We start from the raw sequence: 23,113 nt of genomic DNA, 5'->3' as shown, positions 1-23,113 counted from the left end.
ATATTTTCACGGACCGGCCGTCTTGCAGTTAACAAAATAAACAAAAATAAAACCAGTACCGGTACCAAAAAAATAGAAGATTTATTCACAACACATGGGAAAACACCCAGGGAAACAGAGTTAACGATTAAAAAAATGATATAAAAATAAATAAATAAATAACGCTAAAAACAGATAAAAAAAAACCCCTGAAAACCACGTGGCCTGGGGGTTGTGGACTGCTGCTATATATAACTAAAGAAAATGTACTATGAAAAGAAAGATTTCTGTAAGACCCATTTTATTTTTAATTTCTTTAATAATAAATAGATTATCTTAAATTACACTGCAAAATATAAAAATCAATTGAAACCTGAATGGCAGAGATCCACCTGAGGAAAATATAAATGTCCAGATTTAGACACTACAAACAATCACTTCCTACATAGTGTCATGTGAATGCCACTGTTGGAATTAAAAATGCATTTTTTGCACATCTTCACAGCACAGCTGTCTTTGGTTATAGATGACAATAAGCGTCCTCTTATTCAGCCTACCTACCTTGACAGTCAGCGATGGGTGATAAACCTTCTAGCTGAACCCTTTCTTGTGGCGCTCTTTAACTATTAAGCTTGTATAATCGTTTGGGAAAAATCAAAACAGCACTGAATACAGCCAGAAAAATAAACCTTGCTTTGATATCATAAGCTAAGTCAAGGACAGACATTCAGAGTGAATAATGAATAATGTGAAATGTAAAGGTGACTGCCAGCCTATTTAAAGCTTCACTTAGGAAAAGAAAAAAAACAAAACATCACAGAAGAAATTTCCGCCAAGATCAGTGACTAGATGACCTTCACATTATTAAATCTCATTTTTCTTCTCATTCGCGGAAAACAAAAAAAATCCACACATCCATGCAAAGGACTCTTAAAAAATTACTGATCTAAGAAAAAGGTCATTATGAATGAATAAGTCAAACGCTTTTCTTTTTCAATAACAATTGTGTCGCTTCCATCATTTATTCATAGCTCAGTGTTTGGATGGATAAATACTGACCTTCCCACTTGCACAGTGGGTAGGATTAAGAAGGGGGAAAAAAATAAAAAGGGTTGCACTGCTTTAGAAAAAGCAACAAAAATAACTTTTTCAGTTTGAATACCCTTAAAACCTATGTATAAAAAAAGATTTCAGAATTAGGTTCAATGTTATCGTTTTTTTATATAACAAAAAGAATACCAGAAATATAAAAACATACATTTCATTCTCAAGTTAATCCTCCTTAGGCCTTACAGTCCTGGGTTGATTTAGTGACTGTTGCCCATCTTGAGAGAGTTACCAAAACAAACCCTTATGAACATCAAAGCCACCTTTATCATGAAGGTATTTATAATGCACAGGCTTTAGGCTTTACTGTAAACACTGAAAGGATTTAGCCAGTTACAGTGGTTCTTATATTTTAGAAATCAGCTACTACAATCATTTCTCCAGAAAAGTTAGGATGCTATGTAAAATGTAAATAAGCTGTAAGGAAATTATATGCAAACCATTTAAAATTGTATTTAATGGGAAGCGAAAAAAAGACAACATATACATTTTTTATATAATATAATTTCTATTGTAATAATAATAATAATTGTAATACTTTGAAATAAAAAAAGGCTTTTTCCTTAAACAGAGCACAAAAAACTACCTATTTTAATAGTTCAAACACTAAATATATATTTTAAACTATCATACTAATGAAAATAATTAGGGAATATTTCAGATATGCTGTGTGAAAGAAAAATCGAAAAAAAAAATCAGCAAATACTTGACTGCGAGTAGGCGAGTTTCGACTGTATATCGGTCAACACTGATGGTGCCTTATGAGAGATGTGCAAAGTAACCGTGCCTTGTTCACTTAATTGCTATACCATCACCAATGCTTGTTTTGCAACTATCTCCTCTCAACAAGCCATGGTCCTTTTCTTTCCCCTTCCCCTGAGGCTCTGGTGTCCATGATATCCAAAAATTATTTAAAATTTTAAGTAATCAGAGCTAGTGTAGCGTTCCACTGTGTCTCAGTCAATCATACATTAGGACTGTAACCAGAGAAGGCATTCTTTGTGAGTCTTGTTTATGTGGGTTTTTTTTCTTTTGGTATAATTTTAATCATTATATACGTGGATGCAGGGACAAACTGCGTTTGCTGACAACTGTTTTCAGAAGTGTTCTTAAGCCCACGCAGTAATTTCCACAACAGGATCATGTTTTAATGCAGTGCTGCCTGAGGCCTTGAAGATCACAGTCATCCATTATTGGTTGTCAGCCTTATCCCTCGAGTACAGAGATTCATGTTTACTCTCTTAATCTTTTAATGATATTGTGTACCATAAATGACGAAATCCAGAAATTCTTTCTTTTTTGTTCTTAAATTAAACTATTTTGCCTACACAGTTTTTCACTGAATAGTAAACCCTTCTTCACGCCTTTTTTCTTTTTAAACTGAGAAACCCTGGCTCTGTGGGATGTTCTTCTTACACCCAATCATGTTAATGACCTGTTCCTAATTAACCTAATTAGTTGTGAGAAGCTCCAACAGGTGTGTATATGTATGTGTGTACTTTTGAGCACACAACCTCTACAGTCTTACAGGCAACTTTCTGAGTTACACAGCTATTTCTGCTATTAAATTTAAAATGAATACACAGTAGAAGGCTTTTAAAAAATAAATGTTTGTCATTTCAACATTTGAAATGCTGCCTTGAATGCTGAGTTTAAACATTTGCACTGGATGCTGTTCACATTTTTTCTATATCACAAGTTTTTTGGAGGGATTTTTTTTTTGTCATTTTAGGTGCATCAACTCTCCTACATAAAAGTGCAACAGTGCACAAAATCAACCATTTTTTTAAGGCTTTATTGGATAGGGACAGTGAAGATAGACAGGAAAGCGGGGAGAGAGAGAGCAAGACATGCAGGAAAGGGCCAACTGCTCTCCGGCCATACGGCATGTAGTCGCCTGCTCATCCACTGAGCTAAACTGGCACCATATCAACTGTTTCTCAAAGCCGCAAAGGTTTCCCAATATGACCAGCTTTGTCTTCTCTCTATGATTTGTAGGTTTTCTAACTTTATATCAGCCCGTTGCCTGTTAAAGTGGCCAGGGAGGAAATATACAGAAGGGGGACACAAAAAGATAGATTTAAAGGAACCACATGTGCTTGCTCTTAGGGGGTCATCTGACTGTCCTTCCTTACACTTTAAACCACCCCAAGGTGACTGTTGTTGTAATTTGGTGCTATATAAATAAAAATACATTCAATCAATTTAGAATCACCTTACCTGAATCCACTTGTCAGGGACAGCCATTGCCAGTCGGTAATCAAAACCAAGTCCTCCCTCCTCCACTTTTCTGCAGAGAGCTGGCATCCCTGACACATCCTATAGGAAAGTCTTATTATTTAATATCACATTTCTGCTTTGCGGGCACAGATTTCAACAAAGATTTTATCAATACCCACAACTCACATGTTAAGGGGGGTGAAATTCCTACACCACAGGCAAAAAAAAAAGGAAAGAGCGACACCCCATTTCCTTTTGCATTACCTTTTAATTACAGCAATGAATACGTAAGTAAGCTATGTCTAACTAATAAGTTCTTTTAATTAATAACAGCTCTGGGCAGTGTCATTGCAAAGTTAGTGGATGCAAAGATGTGTGTGTGGCAGTTTTTACCTCGGCAACAGTGATGCAGTCAGGATAAAGGGTATGAAGAACGTGATTGGCAAGCATCAGGTAAACCAAAGAATCTTCATCTACCTGTAGGCCAAAGTATTCACTGTAGTCCCCTGTGAAACCTGTGCCTGTAAACACCCACACAGTGAACACTCATCATGTTTTCACCCAAACTACAGATTTTTTTTTTTTAAACTGATGCTACCGCTTTGCTTTTTCTTCTTGACATATTTCTAAAATGTCCTAAAATTGTGAAATAAATGTAATCTTAATGAAGGCCGAAGGCTCCTTTGGATAAGAAACTAATAAAAATGCCTCTAGAGACTAAAGAGCAGCACTTACCAGAACTTGTAGGGTACGTGCAGAGATTTAAACTCTGGAGCAATTATTATTAAGATTAAATACAGATGAATATTCTTGATCTCACTTTATCTCACTTTTTGGCATGTTTAAAAATGTGTTTTGTTGGCAAAATGAGAACTAAAGTTTTATTTTTAAAAGGTGGACAGTATTAATCACTGAATATTATTCAAGTGCATCCAAGACACAGTGTACAGTCAAAATTCTTCCAAATCAAAAGTAGTCAAACTGTACTAATTTTGAGTTGCAGAAACTGAAAATGATACTTAAAATTATTTGTTGGTTCTGGTTTTCATGAGCATGCTAGCAGGGCGGTTCTAACACCAAAAATACATTCTGACCCCTGAATTTGGGCAAAAATGAAGGTAAGCGCTAATTTTCAGACTCTGCTCAAAATATTAATCTAATTTTGCTATAATTAGGCTTGTTTGAACTGGATTTGTATCAAATATGAAACACAGTTGTCAAAGTTCAGATATTATCATCTCTCCATTTGACCTTTTGCCCTCTACTATGATCTTAGATTTGACATTTCTAGCAGCAAGAAAACTGTATTGTTGCCAAGTAATGTTACACGTTTTTTAAAAATATATTAAAATATCCCAACAAGTAACAATTAGAAATCTTTGAAAATAAATTGTTGTAAGCACTTTGACTAAGAAATGACACCAGAGAAAGGCACATAGCCCTTGAACGTCCTCCATCGTTATATATCTACATGTCATAAAATTGTGGATAAGTGATGGAATTGAGATTTTTCCATGAAACAACATCTCATCTAGACCTGCTCTGTCAGGCAAGTTTCTAAAGATATTCAGTTGTTAAACGTATATTTTTGCATATTTATTTACTTTTTTTTTTTAAACCTTTGTTACTGTCATTGCTACTTAGTTGCTAATACTACCATTATAACTGTTGCATCAAATGTTAAAATAAAGGAAATTCCCAAATATAGAATAAAGATTTTCTTATCTTATAACCCTGCTATATATTGTTACATAAAGAAATGTTACATGTTATCACATGAAGCAACCACATACAGATGAGAAGACATAAGACCTAAGCTTACAATGTATATTTAAACTAACTTTAATTTTATACAATAGTTAGCCTACAATTCTTTTTAAAAAACTACACATTTTATAAATTGTAGCTAATCAGATGTTGGCCTATTTGCACTCAGCACATTAAAATCCACTAAGCAGACAACTTCTGAAAATCGTTCCCCAATGTTGTCTAACATTTGCTAAGAAAAATGTATTGTTTACCTCCATGACAACATTTCTAACGGTCCTATCCCAACTTTTGACGCCACATTGCTCTATTACCTGCATTTTGTCAGGTTACGTTTTACAACAAGTAGATTTTAATTTTATTTATTTTAAATCTTAATTCAGACAACAGTCTTTTTGTTTTACCAGACCAAATTTCTCTAAATACAATTTGGTAAAAAAAAAGAAAAAAAAAAAAAGAAAAGTTTTTGACCTTTATATTAACTTTTCACCTTTATATTAAGCCTTTACATTAACACTTTGATAAAAAAAAAAAAAAGTTCCCTCATGATGGATAGGATAAGTTAGACCTCTCAACAAAACTCAAATTAATCGTTAACACTCGGGAGTGTGTGGTGTACACTCCACTGCGAGTGGAGCAGGAAGACAGGCTTTACTTACACCACACAGCTCTGAAATATAAGGTGCACACAAACCAGTCTTACCGATGCCATGGTGATGGTACAGCATGGAAGTAACACCATCAAATCTGAAGCCGTCAAAGCGGTACTCCTCCATCCACCAGCGCAGGTTTGACAGCAGGAACCGCAACACTTCCCAGCTAGAAAAACACACACACGCGCACACAAGCACACACATTCAAGGTCAGGCAAAGCAAAAGCTGTGAATTATTCACACATCTCACTGTGCACTTTAGGCACCAGAGATTAATTTTCACCCCTACAGGACATTCACATATTGATAACCAAACTTATATTATGTCGGAGATGGAGCGCAAACGAGAGTGAACAGTGTTTTCATTACGTACAGTGACTAAATTGAGGAGAAAACCAATTCAAATAACCAGTTGTCAAACTACAAATCAGTGGCTTACAGTGTGCGGTTAAGTTTTCTGATTTCCATCACATGCTTGCACTTGATCACTGGGCAAGCGTTTTATATTACCAAGCCCCTCTCTGTGTATTTGAAGTGATAGGATTTCACTTGGGTAAACAAACACTGCGCAAGGAATGGAGTTTCCTCTCTTGAGGATGAGATAAATCATACACTTCTACTCGCTTTGGCCTCATGTTCATTGTTTTGCAATGTCCTACAACCAAGAGGTCAAAGACTGTACAAAAGAAAAGAAAAGAAACCAATAAACTATTTGAATTTGAAAGCGTAAACTGTGGTTGTAGTGTAGCCCACGGTGTGCTACAAAGCATGCAAATGCTCACTGTGTCTGTTGACTGGACTGTGTCGGTGGAAGACAGAGGAGGTGGATTCCATAAATGGCCCCAGTCTCCCCGTTCCTGACTGGGCGAGTCATCCGATTTCTAACAGCCTCTCAAGGCAAAGTACACTACACACCTCAACTCTTTCCATTGAGAGGTGTGTTGCCATGGAAACATCAGTAAAAACTCAATATTTGGTTGTCTATATGCAGTGTGTGTAATGAGGACCAAATGAAACACTGCATACATGGATGCCAAACTGGGAGGCAGCAGGGATGAGACACAAATGACATTCACTACACTGATTAAATGCTGCCTCTACTTAGGCCAGGCCCAGATCTTCTCCATACTCCAACAACGGTTAGTAAAAGTTTGTGACTACTATGAGTTTATAAATATAAATCTAATGAAGGTTTCTGTTTTTGTGATAAATTTGTATCCACGGAGTCTCTTTGTAGTACGTAAAATATGATTCTACTTCCTGAGCTACACTTCAGATTATACAGCATGTAAAGGGTTTGTTAACAGAAATAATTCAACTATATGTATTCATGGTGCATCCACAAGTCGGCTGGCAGCTGTATAGGCCCACCATGAAAGATGCTCCTGTCTGACAAATGTTTCACCTCATCAAAAGTATTTTTGCTGTGTTATAGGGGGCATTTCACTGTCTAGTTAAATAGAGTGAACCACATAAGCTCCTAGTAAGGCTGATTTCCTTCATCAATTAAAATGTTAATGTATTATTGAATGACAGTATCCCAGTGTTGGGAAGGTTACTTTTAAAATGTATTCCATTACAGAATACAGAATACATGCCCCAAAATGTATTCTGTAACGTATTCCGTTACGTTACTCAATGAGAGTAACGTATTCTGAATACTTTGGATTACTTAATATATTATCATGCTGTTTACAACTACATGAATGTACTACTGCTGTGATTTATTACTGTTACTGAAGGTCCGCGGCTCCGAACCGTAGTAAAGGGACCTCTGGCTGGTTGGGTTGGTTGGCCGGTAGGTTCTGTGTCGGGCACATAGCCGAAAACTAGCTTTACTTTGTTGTCTGGGTCAACTTTGCTAGCGAGAGACAGAGAGAGGTGTTGAAAGGCTGCTCCAACGGAACTTATTGTCGAGTCTTAATTTCTTACTTACATCTGGGCTCGTCAGGCACTCTTCTTGGCTGCAGTGGTTATTATTATATTTACATGCTTCCAGCTCCCGTTTTTGCTCAATGACAGCTCGTACTTTTCCTTTTTCTCCCTCCCTCGCTCACAGACACATAACGTGTATGGCAGTCCATTCTCCCTGCAGCACGGACTACACTGCCTATGATGCTACATTCTTTAGAGCTATACCTGTAGCATTCTGCCTATTAGCTTAGCACAACAACAACAAAAAGGCCTCTCTCACCCAGGAAACACACAGAGAGAGAGAGCGTCACCCTGTAACCATGGCAACCGTAACGCTGCCACTTGGAACAACAGAACGTAGCTGTCAAACAAAACCCAAACAGGCCTGACCCGCCACAATATGAAACAGGGAAGTACCGCCGTGTAATCCATTTATTTCAACAAAGTAACTGTATTCTAAATACCACCTTTTTAAACGGTAACTGTAACGGAATACAGTTACTCATATTTTGTATTTTAAATATGTAACGGCGGTACATGTATTCCGTTACTCTCCAACACTGCAGTATCCTGAATTACAAAGGTCAGACACAGAGTTTTTCCCCCTGTCTCAATACCACACCGAGGGCCCTTCAATTCTTTTTATTTTTTGCAATTTCATCATGTCAAAAAATTGGTGAAGCAGCGAGAAGACCCAGATTCATGCTTCAACAACACTTCAATAACATCTTAAACTGAAAAAATTCCCACAAACACTAGACAGCTCATGTCCTTAATAATGCTTTATCTTTAAAATGTATTATAGATTTATCTAACACTAAAGCCTGAGGATTACACCTCTGTGGCAAAAAACCCCCCCACAAAATCCCAGTTTCTTTTTGCCAAGAAAGCCATGACACAAAATACATTTAAATGCATTCCCTTCTGTGCTCCATTCCTCAGGGATGACCAACACCAGCACTGTTTGACAGGTGTGAAGCTGCATGTTACATCGGTACTTCCTCCATCCCTAGAGAAAGAGCACAAGAGAGCCTGGTATGATCCGATATAGCAGGCTGGCTGGGTGGTCACGCAGACCCTGTGATAAATAGATTAGGTCCTCCACTCCACTGCGCAGAGCCAACAAAGGCTCAGACACAATGTATCCTCACGGGATGGAGATAATAGCCAGTGAGAGCCAGAGGCCCAAGATGAAACCATACTGCCACATTAGGACCCACAATGCCATTTATCATCAAGTCCAATTACGGTGAGAAAGTTAGATCTCTGTACCAATGCAATGCACCACTTATCTATGCAGTTCAATGAAGTTATCACTTGGTCTGTGGTGTTAATACAAAAGCAAATTGCATATTACACTGTCCTCATAGTAAAGCTCTGCGATGACAGTGAAACCTGGTTAGGGAGCACTAATAGAGTAAAAGCCTAATATTGCTGCTTGTAGGGTAAGACAAAGTAATCTGTCATGGGTGTTTCTGTTTTACCTGCAAGTGCACACTGCCAGAATAAAATAAAATAAAATAACAAAACAAAAAACACCTTCATGTTTAGTTCCTCCTCATCAGAGCTTATTTGGCCCTCATGCTGGCCATAGCTGTGCCCGGTATTACAGTGTGTATTTACACTCAGTTTCCTGCCAAAGGAAGCCATAAGTTGCCGTGTTTCTAGATTTTGCATTAGGTGACATGTCAACTTGTCACGATGGCATGGAGAGAGATTTAAGCCCCTGTTTTACCAACATCACAGGTAAGCTGCAGATAAGACCAAATAAATTTTAGAAGCTGACAGTTCATTCCACGAGAAGTGTGATGCCCAAACGGTGTCACCAGACAACCCGATGGATGGGGTGCATTTGTTAGACCAAAAAGGACAAATGAGGTGGCTCGTTTAACGCATTTTAAAACCTTCTCTAGTCTAACAGGGGACAGAGACACTGACAGGAGTGTCAACATCAATGAAACCACATTCTGGGCTTGAACTTGATTTATTTATCAATCACATTTCTTCCAAATTCAGATTTGCATGCATTAACTAAACACAATTTTTGGAGACTATGACTTACTTGGACACCATTTTTTTTTTTAACTTTTGAGGCTACTACAGGGTGTGCTTGAAATGTTCTCTAACAGTTTTTTATTTTCAGTTTAACCGCTCTCCAGTAAAACAGTGATTTCAGTAAGCCAAATCACACATGCCTTGATGCACACAGGTGCTGTGTTGGACTTGTGCAGAAATTACAGCTTTATACTGTGTAGCAGAACATTGTAAGCAGCCATTCCACGAGTCTGATAGTACTGGCTGCCTTGCTGGGTAAATTCTCATCTAGAGGTCTGACAGACTGTCCCTGTATTGCTTTGCTTTGTGTTAGATATCTGCCATTTGTCTGGCATTCTTTATGCAGCCTGGCAGCTATCTGCTCTTGCTTGGCATCTTAGGAAGATTATTCTGCTGCCTGCGAGACTGTTTGTGTGTTTAGCAACCTGTAATTAGTATCACTTTGTACTTGCCATCTTTCAGGAATCAGTGGCTGTCTGTAAGGCCCGTTCTAATTCTTCAGAGTTTTCTCCAATGGACCATATTTTAGGAGCTGCAGGACATTTAGAAGTGATTTTCATAAGAAAGCCATTAAAGTAATTTAAACCACGGTAAAAGAAAAAAAAAGAAAAAGATAATTACTAGTCTTCAAACTTTGTTATCTAGTTAGCTAGATATCCTGCATTACAGTTGGTAACATAAGATAGTGCTCCTGTTCTGGCCATGTTGTGCAGCAAACATCCGTTTCTATGACAAAACTGCCCATCCTTCATATGTATTGTCATCACTGGTAAAATAAGAGCTTTGAATCTTGAATGTTTCAGAGTTAGGTCTCGTATTTCGACCCAGAAATCATACAGCAGTTTTCAGTGGAGTAGTACGCACTGTTCAAGCATAAAGGTGGTACATCACTTTAGGAGCATGACCAAAGGCAATCAGTGCTTTTCTGGAGATCCAGTTTTTAAAGTCACAAAGTAACAAACTCCTTCCTCCGTTCCATCCATCCATCGTATAACCTGGACACACTAAGGGCTCCAACATGTTTACATGCTCAACACTGTAGAGGTTTACTGTCACCAAGGGGAAGAGTCACAAAAACCAGTCTGTGGGCTACTCTTGCTTGTGCTGTTGTTGGTCTTTGCCAGCTAGGAGAAGACTAAAGTTCTAACAATCAAAGAGCTGAAGTGAAACCAAGAATTAAAAACAATGAAAAAGGGCCACTGCGGCCCACCATCAGGGCTTCTCATGCTGTATTTTTCTACAAACCAGTTAGGATCTGACCCATACATAGTGTCATCCATAACAAGCTTTGGGATTTTTTGAATAACTGTACATTAGCGTAAGATAAGAGACACTATACTATATCATAAATTAAGCACAACAGGAAGAAACATTTTCACATTCGCACATATGGTCAGTTTACTTAACAATCGTGTCTTTGGACCGTGGGAGGAAGCTGAGGTACAAACAGTGAACTCACATAAGTACAGGGAGACCATGAAAATACATCAAAACCAGGACCTTCTCACTGTGAGGCACCAGTACAAACCACTCCACTACTGTGCTACCTCAGGTACAACACTCAATTTAAAAATTCACAAACTATAGATATTTTCCTCCTATTTGTCTAGTTTTCAAGGGTTAAGGGGCATGAAGGTAAAGTGTTTGTATCTTATCCTATCCATTGACTCCATGAAGCCCCTACTGGTAGCAATACAGGGAGTTCCAAGAAGCCAACTTGCACACCTACTGCTAAGCTGAACTCATTAGCCGAAGCTCACTAGAGGGGAAAAACTACTTTTCCCATTGCTGTGACCTGATGGGATAGGGGAAATAACTCATGGGTGTTAAATACTGAAATGAATGCATTTGGATTGAGTGACTGAGTTTTTAAGTGTGGGTTTAGTGATTGATCAGACAGTACCAAAACCCCAGCTACAGCACAAAGTTGGTCCAAGTATGTAAAAACATAAATGCTCCTAAGGGAAATAGAGTTTTTGTTGTTTCTTCTGTGATGGTTTCTGCTCCATTTCTTTCAAATAAAAGCATGCCAGTTACCAGCAGGGTGATTCCTTGCTCCCCTAGATGTCTTTCCTTGGGTGTAGTTTTCTTATTCTAGAACTTCAAATTTTAAAGGGCATTTAGCTGCTAACAGCTGGAAACAGATTTTGTAGTGTCATCTCATGCTTGAGAGAAAAATTGCATCATTTGTTGTGTATCCAGTTTTATTGGGCACACAGTGGAGGGTTACATGGATTCAGGTCTAATTATATAACTTGATCAGTGTCTTAGCATTATATTATACATCAAACAAACAAAAGAATGATATATGCATACATACACACACATGCACGCGTAGAATAATACTGTCAAAGTGAAAATAGTTAGTCCTCCCTTTCAACATGAACATCAACAGAGAGAAAAGCTAAAAAGCATTTTCAAAAGCCTAGCCCCAAGCCCATTTTTCATATCTTAAGAATTCACACAGAAATTGATGAAAAATTGATGCAAATGATCCTGAGAGAGGTTGGGGATGTAGAATGGACCCACAGCAAGCTCTTCAGAACTCTCACTACTGATCTGCAAAAAGGCTTGGCTTCTTTGGCTGCCAACCCCCCTACAAGCACTTCACTTACCCGGTCATTGTGTCAAGGTGACTTTGACGTATTTAAAAAGGTTCATGAAGGAAACAGACACCCATGAATGATGTGGATGTCCCCAAATTAGTTTCTGTTCGACACATACCCATGCGTTTGGTGCAGCACACCTAGTACATTTACATACACCACATCTTGACAACTTATTGACCTATTATGCTACATTCCAGCTCCAAATTTGAATTCTATTAAAGCCGCTAATATAAAAAGCCATATTTATCTTATTGTCTTTAAATTGGGGAGCCTCTTATTTTGTTAACTGAAACAAACCATTTTAGCTGTTGTCACGTTCAGGCCACCTTCTTACCTTCTTTATTTATTTTTTTATATATATATATATATATATATATATATATATATATATATATATATATATATATATATATTTTTTTTTTTTTACTGATTTTTGTTTCTGAGAAAAATTAGATCCACATTCAAGGACATTCATTTTAAATTTCGATAGAACAGTGGCAGTAAAATGTCCTCGTAAGTGGATATCAGGCACTTGTAGGTCCTAGGAGGTTAAGCTAACTGTCTTCTGATTGGCTAGCCCCCCCAAACAGCTAATGTGGGAAGCCAGTGGATGCGACCGCTGTGCTCTCAGGCATGGCTGCGCGTGTTTAATCTGAGTGTCCACCAAGTAATTACATGAAAGAAAAGCCATAAAAAACTTTATTATGGGGCCATGAAGTGTAAGCATTCCCTGTAGGTTTTAAGAAAATCTGAGACATCAAAGGAAATTTACAAGCAAAAGTTGGCTGTTTTTGCCTAAAGCCGAAATAAAATGAAAGACAATTCTAAGAAGTAGACTACTGAAAGTTAAGAATGTTTTCCTTTAAAACAAATTAATAAACACAGCCAATATCAGAATGCTGATTATACAGCATAGACCTGAAAATATGGCAGGTGGATGGATGGCATTACAGCATGAATGCTTAAATATTTTTTGTACATTTATTATTTACTTGGTTCAATTTAGCAATTATTTAAAAATGCTAAGAATGGCTTAACAACCACCAGCATATGCATGTGTCCTTATAGTTTCAATGCAGCTCGCTTCTTGCATAGCCAAGTTTGTATTCAGCAACAGCAAACCCACTTCTAGCATTCCTAGCGCCTGGAACCAATGTTTGCAAAACCAGACATTCTTAATACTGAATGCAGACACATTTGACTCAGAGGCAACTCAAGTTAACAAATTGGATAGCAGGCATCTATCTAAACAGCATTCTCTCTGGACCGTGTTGAATGTTTTATGAGGAAAAGCTGAAGTGGAACACATACAACAAAAAAGGTGTTCTTTGATAAAGATGCACAAGTGGAAGCAAAGCAAAAAAGGCAGCAACGAGGAAAATGTCCGTTTGCTCCGATAGCTTGTATCAGTCAGCTTCTGTCAACCTAATAAGAACATCATGGTCAGAATGTGATGGCTGATAGCAAGGCTGCTTGATTAAAAACAGACTGTGTATCCCACAAGGTTCACGGGTAGCCTCTGAGGTTCATTTCCTTCCAAAGAAAGTAACAGAAAGCTTGACACAAACGACGTGTCCAAACATCTTGCGAGAGGCAAAGAAGACAAATGAACTGGCTATGACATTGCAGAGCTCCTTTGGGTTTTTACAAATGACTCCTCATATGCCTCCCAGTTGTGGCATATGTCTGCACCATGTCTAATGAGTGCTTCTGATACGAGGAGGGTTCAATAACTAATGAAAGAAGAACCTTGTTCTCTTATTATAGCCCCCCTGCCTGACACTAAGCATTGTATAATGTATTGGAAAGTGGTGCACACTGACACACACTTATTAAAAGCGAGTTCAAAAAGGCATTTGATAGACTCAACAGTGCCTGTTCCTCTTTAATGTGTGCTGGGATCATTTTCAGGGTACAGAGGCAAGAGAGACGCCCAATTAACAGGGCGAACAACAACACTAGTCAATAGTTTTGGTGTACATTGAGCACCAGCAGAGACAGAAAAAATAACCTGCCTATTCACGGCCTTTGATCTGTTTTCTAACACTTTTGTAATTAGTTGAAACTACGAACATCACCAAATCTCTGCAACACTGTGACGATCCTAGCTGAAAAAATGTACAAAAAGGTAAAAAAAAGAAAAAGAAAAGAAAATCAAGGCAAAAGGAGGAAACTTGAATTTTCAGGTAACCACTCATTCACTGCACTTCACCTATATATCAGCGCCTTACTTCACGGCCGTTTGGTTGAGCGATGTAATCTGCCATTTTTGAGAGCATGTCTTGGTTTTGACCTTCAACAAATCTTTCTGTACAAGGCAGTCTGAGAAACTGTAACAAGTGATATGGCAGGTTCCCATTTATCCTCATTCATCAATCATTACACGTGTTTACATTTATATGTAGCTGATGCAGACAAAGTGTCTTTTCATCGTAAGTTCAATGTCTTACAGTATGTAACATTCAAATCTCCACGGCAGGTACAGCATAATGGAGGAGTAGAAATAGCAGGGATGTGTTTGCTTTCAAGTCACGCTAAAAGGTCTTGAAAAATATATAATGTCTAATCCGGACGATGTTAATCACAGTAAATTTAAACGGTATAAAGAACAAAAGTAAATTGGTTCTGTGGTTTTGGTTTATGGTTTTTAATATTACACAGCATGTCCATTTTTACTACTACTTTATATGAGTAAGTAATCACGTTGTCATTTAGTTATATTGTGGAAACTCTTCAAGACTTTTTTTTCCCCCCACCAATTGAAAATGACACTGTATCAAAGTGACTGAATAAACGTGACTTAACTATTACCTCTCAGTTTCAGACATTCACCAGCAAGTCTGTTAGGTACGCTTATTCAACTGTGCTTTAACACAAATGTCTAATTAGCCAATCCCATGGCAGCAAGTCAGTGCATTTAGGGGGGGGTCAGACAACCTGCTGAAGTTCAAACTGAGTATCAGGGGAGATTTGAGGGACTTTGACTGCAGCATGGCTGTCTGTGCCAGACAGCTTAGTATTTCAGAAACTGCTGATCGGCTGGGATTTTCCCACATAACCATCACTAGGGTTTACAGATAGCAATCTGAAATGATATAAATTTTTCAGTGAGTTGTAGTTCTCTGGGGAAAAATGTGGTGTTAATGCAATAGGTTAGAGGATAGGGGCTAGGAGAAAAGTCTGCAGGAGAACATTTCTGAATGCACAACACATCAAACGTTGGAGCAAATGCATTACAGCAGCAGAAGAGCACACCGGATACTACTCCTGTCAGCTAAGAACAGTAAACTGAGGCTACAATTCACACTGGCTCAACCAAGACTGGTCAATAGAAGACCAGAAAAAAGTTGTCTAATGAAACTTTATTTAATTGCTGAAACATTCAGATGACATGGTCAGAATTTGTGAAAAAGCTGGATTTACTTATTAAAAAGTTATAAAAACTATACAACTATACAAGTACCTGGAGTAGTTAAAGAGACGGCTGTCCCACAAGCTGTGCACCCCTCTGGGTGGAGAATGGAAGAAACATGAGTCGGATCCGTCAAACCGATTTAAGCCATCTTCCGTGTTCTTGGACGCGTGGCTGTGAACGACATCCAGGAGCACCAAAATCCCCATTGAATGAGCCACATCAATCAGCTGCTTCAGCTCATCTGGGGTCCCATAGCGGCTACAAATGAACACACACATTCAGATTCACATTAGGTTACTGCACAAGCTTAACCCTGAAATTTACGTTTATTCAAAATTGCCACTCAAAGAAAATCATCCAAGTTACAACTGGAATATGTCAGACTAACCTTTTTCCCCCCTATAATTGGATCATTTTGAGCACATAACTAACAGCATGCACATATGTAAACACAAGCTTTAAAAAAAAAAAAATCAAGGACCTAAATTACATATATTTTCTGAGTTGTTTCAATTTCCCGAACAATAAACCTGTCAAGCAGATCTTAACTCCCACTCAAGGGTTTTATTATTTCTAAAATTGCTGTCACATTGACAAAAGGCCCATTTAAGACTAAGTGCAAACCAACACTGAATTTATATTTTCATTAAAATGTTTGCAATTCAAATAATCACAACAGCATTAAGCAGTGTATTATTGTACAAGCACAGCCGCTTTGTCTAAAGTGAGCTTTTGTCATTTGATAGACGTTTTTATATTAACCTTTTCTACAGGACATCTACAGTAAAGTCTGTGGAATTCTCAGGACACTGAAAAACACAACTGTATGTGTACGCATCCATAACCCACACCTTATATTATCCAATCTCTAACATCCCATCCTCCCAACAATCATCATATCAGCTTCCTTTAAAAAAAAAATAAAAATAGGACACATAGTGACAGGATTATCCTGCTTTCCAGTATTCAACCACTGAGGTTTTAAATGACACTAAGCGATCAATCAAGGGTGAAATTACAATATATATAACTATGCCCTACTCTGAGCAAGGAAGGAGGATCTCTGAAAGAAGATAAAGACTCAGACTAGTCCACCTTTATCTACGACTCTCCCCACTCTGTGGATTAACAGAAAATGTATTTACAGAGAGATTATTGCTGGTGTCAGACTTCCTAACCTTGATTTGAGGTGACTGAGTTGAGGAGAAAGTTGCTCACTCAGTTTGTTTTTGTGACACTCATTCAACCCTCAAAATAAAACATCAACAACTTTAAAACATTTTGCAGCCGCTTTAAAGATCAAATACATTCAGGTGGTAAAGTGTGATACTGGATACCTTAATGTTGAAATCTTTTAGAGTCGGTCTTTCAGATATTTTACTGGTTCACAATTTTACTCCCAGTATGATTACACTTCCTCTTTATTTTCAATAGACAAATATATTAAAAGAAGCACTTCTTATATATATTTGTCTATTCTTTTAATGCAGTAGTATTGCATTTTATATATATACTCATTTTGGTTGTTTTTCTCCTTAAATCTGCTTTATGAAGTTTGTAGGTTAGGGTAGCATGACAGAGATTTACTCTGATTACACAAACATTATGTAGGAGAAGTAACGGAACATTTGTAAATAACTGGACATGATAATATTATACTACACTGTATTTCTAACCAACTAGGCTGCGCATTTATTTTTCTTGGCAATACTTTCTTTGAAGATATAATTAATTTTGGGGTCAACTTGAAAGAAAGACAGTGTAATGTAAAATGTGAAAAATTAGACCAGATTTTAAATAGTATTTGGATGCAGACTACTTTATGATGTGATGTTTAGAATCCCCAAGACATTTTGTGAAAGTTTGACTCTATTTGACCCTGAAGAAGTGGACAGAGGTCCAAAGTATTGTGAAATGTCAAACCCAAACATATCATTCCCTATAACATGACACTGCATCGACAGCTTTTATCAGAATTCCAGGCCAGCCGAGAGATATAATCTCTCCAGCGTGTCCTGGGGCTTCCTCCCGTTGGGACATCCCCAGAACACCTCAACCAGGAGGCACCAAGAAACATCCTTGTCAGATTCCAGAACCAACTCAACTGGCTCCTTTTGATGTGGAGGAGCAGCGGCTCTACTCGGAGCCCCTCCTGCATGTCTGAACCCCTTCCCCCATCTCTAAGGGAGAGGCCAGCCACCCTTCGGAGGAAACACATTTCCGCCGCTTGTATCTGCGATCTCGTTCTTTCGGTCACTACCCAAAGCCCGTGACCCGAGGGTAGGGATGCAGATCGACCAGTAAATTGAGAGCACTTTTACACTCAGCTCCCTCTTCACAACGACCGACTGGTACAGCGTCCGCATCACTGCAGCCCTAGCAGCAGTCCAACTGACGATCTCCGGCTCCCTTCTCTATTAGAATTCCTTCAAACCTCAAGCTATCGTGTTTATAGACAGAATGATGACACACAAGCACACGCTACCAAAAACATAACCTCCTTGGCAGAGACAAGTACCTTGTACAAAATACAATATATATATAAAACTAGTGAAATGATGGCATTTACCTGGAAGCAGCAAAGAAACTTGTAATCTGATATCCAAAGCTTGCATAGTAGGCATGCTCCATGATGGCCATCAGTTGAATACAGTTGTAACCTGGACCAAGAGAGGAGACACTGCAATTATCATATTACAAATTTCATCCCCATTTCATGCCTTAAATGCATATTTTACCAGATTAAATAGCTAACCTTGTCTAGCTGTTGTGAAACTATTAAAATATTAATCAAAAAACATGCGTTTGGTGTGTATGGCAGTGGGATACACTGTGCTTACTTGTTCCTAAGTGTATTTGGATAGCTTAATTTCCCTGCAGTAACTAGAGGGGTTATTAATCTTGCAAATCTCCATCTTCTTTTCTAATGATTAATTTTAATAAACCCCTGCTGTTCAGCTTGTATTTCAAACATCATTTAAAAATGCAAATAATTCTTATGATGTGCGGGTTGGTTGGCCACACAGAATAAGACACGCTTAGAAAAATTCTCTGAAAAGCCTCTCTTTTTGTCTTTTGGCCACTATTTGGTACAGAAACAATCTGGAAATCTTTAAGAGTTGATACTATTTGACCTATGTCAGTCACACTGTATGTATGAGCTCCAGGCATTTCCTTTTTGACACAAGCTCCAGTATCCTAAAGACAAGCTGTGGCAACAGGGAAACACTAGCTATCAGAGTCAGGAGGTCATATACCACAAAACGACCTACAAAAACTGCCTCTATGAATAAGAGAACAACAGGCTTTTAAACTGCCACTGAGGACTCTAGAGGGAGGCCCTGCGGTTTTCACTGTTGTATTGAACAGATTTATTTATATATATCTCTTTTCAGGCTAGAGAGAAAGGAAAAAAAACTTTGCCTTCTGAAGGATTGTGACAAAGCGCTGGGGTGAGAGGAAGTTTCTTTTTTTTTTATATATATATACTCTCTTTCAGTCAAGAAAATGAAATGGCAGGTAAAGTCAACCGTCACTAGAGACGGTGGAGTTTAGCCTCCTGGAGAAACCTTATTGTATAGAACCCCTCAGTTGCTGCAGCAGTTACTCTGCCAGTTTCCTTATCCGCCAAACAAGATGACACAACCAAGAAAACGGACTGATCACATTTCTCTTGGTCTGCTGTGTCAGTCGTGTCTGTACTTTTAATGATGTCAGTGCAGCGTGGCGTTCCTGAATGCAAAATAACACCAACGCTCATAGGGGTAGAGAAGCAAAATGGGTACTTCTTTCATAAGGTTGAAGCAACGTTTAAACGCTACTCTTTATTTTCAAGATGAGATAACTTGAAAATGAGTGATAAATATACATTTGCATGATGTTTTAGGTCACATAGATAAGATCATAAGCAAAATATAGGGTTGCTCGGTGACTGCGTTGAATTTTTTTTTCTTTGTTGTCTTAGACAGAGTTCAAGTAGTTGCAGTGACCAACTTTCAATTGTAAGGTGACAGCACAAGTCAATTGGTGAAAGGCAACCTGTCTCCAAACACTTGCGATCTGACTGCAATCACTCTCAGACAGACTGACAACAGTTTGTAAATAATTGTTGTTTAATTTATAAAAGCAGAAATTGCACGTTGCAATCAATCTGAGTCAGTCTGCACCAGTGAGTGCAGATGCATATCATTGCAATAATGACATGACAGGTTGTCAACATTGTCAGTATTTCTTTGTAAAATCAATGTTGCCAAGTGCCTGTGTCATTTTGCAGTTACATCCCCGTCCTGCAAAAACCACGTTTCCATCTGAAGAGAAATTTTTCAATTTTGGGCTCAAATCTGGGAGATTTTAGATGGACTGACTATGAGTAGCTAATATAAAATTCTTTTCCATATAAATTTTTGTATATGTAGACAGAAACCGATTTACAACAGACCACAGAAGATCAATTTTTGCTGATTTATCACAGTTAATCACAGTATTTTCATAGATAGGTGGCACCACTGACAGAGACTGACTCAGTCTTATTGCCGTTTTACTCCCATCTCGATGCACCAAAGTTGCTTTGCAGACAGTGACTGACTGAATGGTTAAATATCTGGTCCCTGACTTCGAAGAAACCATCTCTAAGGCAATGAAAATGCAAGTTAATTATACACGGTGGGAATAATTTTGGACATACTGCGGTCTCCAACCACTATAGTCTCACGTGTGAATGTACCCCATTGGAATTATTTTTCCAGTTCAAGTAAATGCACATTACTTATTAGGTAAACCTGTGAGTTTTACATTGAATTAATCAGAAGCCCGAGGAATGAAACACACACACTTACACATACAGTGTTAAAGAAAATCTGTGACAAGTCAGGGAAAAAATGCTTGGGGGCAGAGGCAGGCAGATAGCGTTTCTCTAGTATTGACTTTGTGAGTCATGAGTATGAAAAAAAACAACAAGTTGTCATACTTAGAGCCACAACTGCTGTGGAGTTTGGCTTGTGCTGTGGAGCCCCTTTTACAGAACACGATCCACTGGTCAGTGATCCCTTTAGGTCATACCAGTAAACAGGATGTTGACTTGCTGATGTGGTATTATCTAGACAGTGTGACAGGTCTGCCACAGAAAATACTGTTTCTGGTGGAACATGTCTGCTATGTTATGGACTAGTGGTGACAGTTACTAAAAAATAAATATTAAAAACCCCTCAAATGTTTTGGTTCACCTACGCTGTCAGCTCAGAATTGACATGTATGCAGGTATGTGACCTCTATACATTACTTTCTGTTCTTGGCTGGAGAACGTACAAAATATTTTCAAGTTGAAAAGCTCTTACTGACTGTTAGAAGAATGGGATCACAGCATGATGGCTGCTGTAGACGTCTTACAGACTTAAAGAGCTGAAGGATCCGGCAAAGAATAATCTTGCAGAGCTAGGGTTTTTCCATCTCACATCTTACCCAAGTCTTTTATGCGAGGCAGCACATTGGTTGTGAAGTTGTTGTATGAGGCGATCTTCCCCTCTGGAGAGCCAATTCCCACATGAGACTCGTATATTCTCAGGCTCGTGGGCTTCCTGGGTCGAGGGTGGATATGCTGAAGAGGTAACCAAAAAGTCATGCACAAAGTCATAACAGAATCTGGGGCTTTTTTCCCCCCCTTCTAGAAACTAAATCTGTTGAGCGCTTATGATCCATAAAGACAAAGTGTGGGTTTTTGCACAAATATCTCATCGCCGAGACGGATAGCTGCACACACGTAAAACAATAAAAATATTTATGATTCATGCTATCAGTGTTACACAACAGGAGAAGCATTTCTTTTTATACATAGTGCCCATTTCCTGATGGCTACCCACAAAGCCTTGTGAACACAGCATTTCAAGTACATGATTGAACTACTTGTAAATAAAACAAATATACTGCCAGTAAGAGGGCCCCTCTAATTAAAATGGTGCCAAATAACAAGTGATAAAGAAGGCAAGGTGGCCTTTAATAGCCTCTTGGTGTTTTGCTTGTTCACTCTTGGGCTAAGGACATCAAGTAGCATTGAGACACATTCAGCCTCACTCAAATCAGCAGCATCGAGCACCCACATTAAGAATGGCCACAACAGCTTTGCATATGAGAGGCAAAGCTGATTTACAATGACTGTTCCTCATTTCAAGAAGGAGTGGTGAACGTAGAGGGTAGCGCCACATAAACTGTGGTTTTAGTAACACAATATTCAATGATTAACATCGTCTCAAAGCTTTTTTTAATAAAATAATCATAATAATTAACGGGATGAGCTGTTTTAAAAAATGATAGACATTTAATTTTCATTTCCTGGCACTCACTATTTGTTACACTTAGTACTGCAACAAGACACTGATCCTCTCTGTACGTGAAAAAAAAGCAGCTCGAGCTCCAAAGCTGGTAGTAACTAATACAACATGGAAATGAAAAACACTGAATGTGCAGGTGGTTTTCATGCATCTATTTATTTATTTATTTTTAGGCAAAAGTCATTTTTAAAGGACATTTTGTAACTTACAATGTAAGGCTGAGGGGGATCCCAGTGAACCCAGTCGTAGATGACGGCTTTCTCCTCCCTGGTCACATATTTTGCCCAAGGCGAGATCCGGTAAAGACGCTGTCCCTCCTGTGTGTGAACCACCACCTGGGAAAATAAGACAAATGAGTGTTACGTTACAGCAAGGGCACCTAAACAATGACAGGGCATTGAAGAAAAGAAAAAAAAATTGGGTGGGCATGACAGTCACTTTGCATAAGCGACATGGACATCTAATAAGCAGACAGATAACAGACACCACGATGCATGCTGAGGTGTCTACATTCTGGATTAAAAACCTACAGAAGAAGGGGATGAAGGATATCTGTATGTAATCTAAAGTGAAATGGAAAAGACAAAGCTACAGAAGTCGGGGAAAAAAAGTAGAAAGGATCAGCAAAGCACAGTCAGAAGCCTCAAAAGGTCTTCTTTGTTTGCTGCATGATGCAGCCCCTGGATGTATTTGATATTAAAGTCAGTAATTATTTACATCCGTTAGCCATGAAATGCTTACATCATAAAACTGTGCTGTTGCTCCCTATCCATTATAAAGAAAGATGGTGCAAACTGTTGATGAAAACTGCCCCTTTTCCAGAAAGCCAGTTCCTCCTCTCCAATGCCAAATTCACAGCTTTAAAAGTGTTATGCATGGCTCTCTGGGAGCACTGCAGACATGGCACGATGTAGGGGACAGAAAGCCACAGTACAGTATTGACTAGAAAACTTGTTGCAGTAAATTTGGATTCAGTGGTGATTTATGCCGTTGTATTTTGAGGGGTGCAGCTCTTTAATTGGTTTTAACAAAGCCACAGACCCATGTTGAGAGGGGATTTGAGCCAGGGAG

General features: G+C 38.4%; 1 protein-coding gene across 1 annotated transcript in view; it reads right to left on the bottom strand.

The window, feature by feature from the left end:
• Positions 1 to 23,113, bottom strand: part of gbe1b (glucan (1,4-alpha-), branching enzyme 1b) — a 97,934-nt gene that overhangs the window by 55,350 nt on the left and 19,471 nt on the right. The window contains exons 4-10 of the mRNA XM_006796601.3: positions 22,252 to 22,377; positions 21,177 to 21,312; positions 18,289 to 18,379; positions 15,768 to 15,977; positions 5,777 to 5,892; positions 3,700 to 3,827; positions 3,307 to 3,405 (exon numbers count right to left, since the gene is read on the bottom strand). Coding sequence (XP_006796664.2) covers positions 3,307 to 3,405; positions 3,700 to 3,827; positions 5,777 to 5,892; positions 15,768 to 15,977; positions 18,289 to 18,379; positions 21,177 to 21,312; positions 22,252 to 22,377 — 906 coding nt within the window. The remainder of the gene's footprint in view (positions 1 to 3,306; positions 3,406 to 3,699; positions 3,828 to 5,776; positions 5,893 to 15,767; positions 15,978 to 18,288; positions 18,380 to 21,176; positions 21,313 to 22,251; positions 22,378 to 23,113) is intronic.

This window comes from Neolamprologus brichardi, chromosome 14 (genome assembly GCF_056152115.1).
Source record: "Neolamprologus brichardi isolate AB-2024 chromosome 14, ASM5615211v1, whole genome shotgun sequence".
NCBI lineage: Eukaryota > Metazoa > Chordata > Actinopteri > Cichliformes > Cichlidae > Neolamprologus > Neolamprologus brichardi.
Note: the sequence above shows the minus strand (reverse complement) of the source record. Positions and strands in the feature narration are given on the sequence as shown.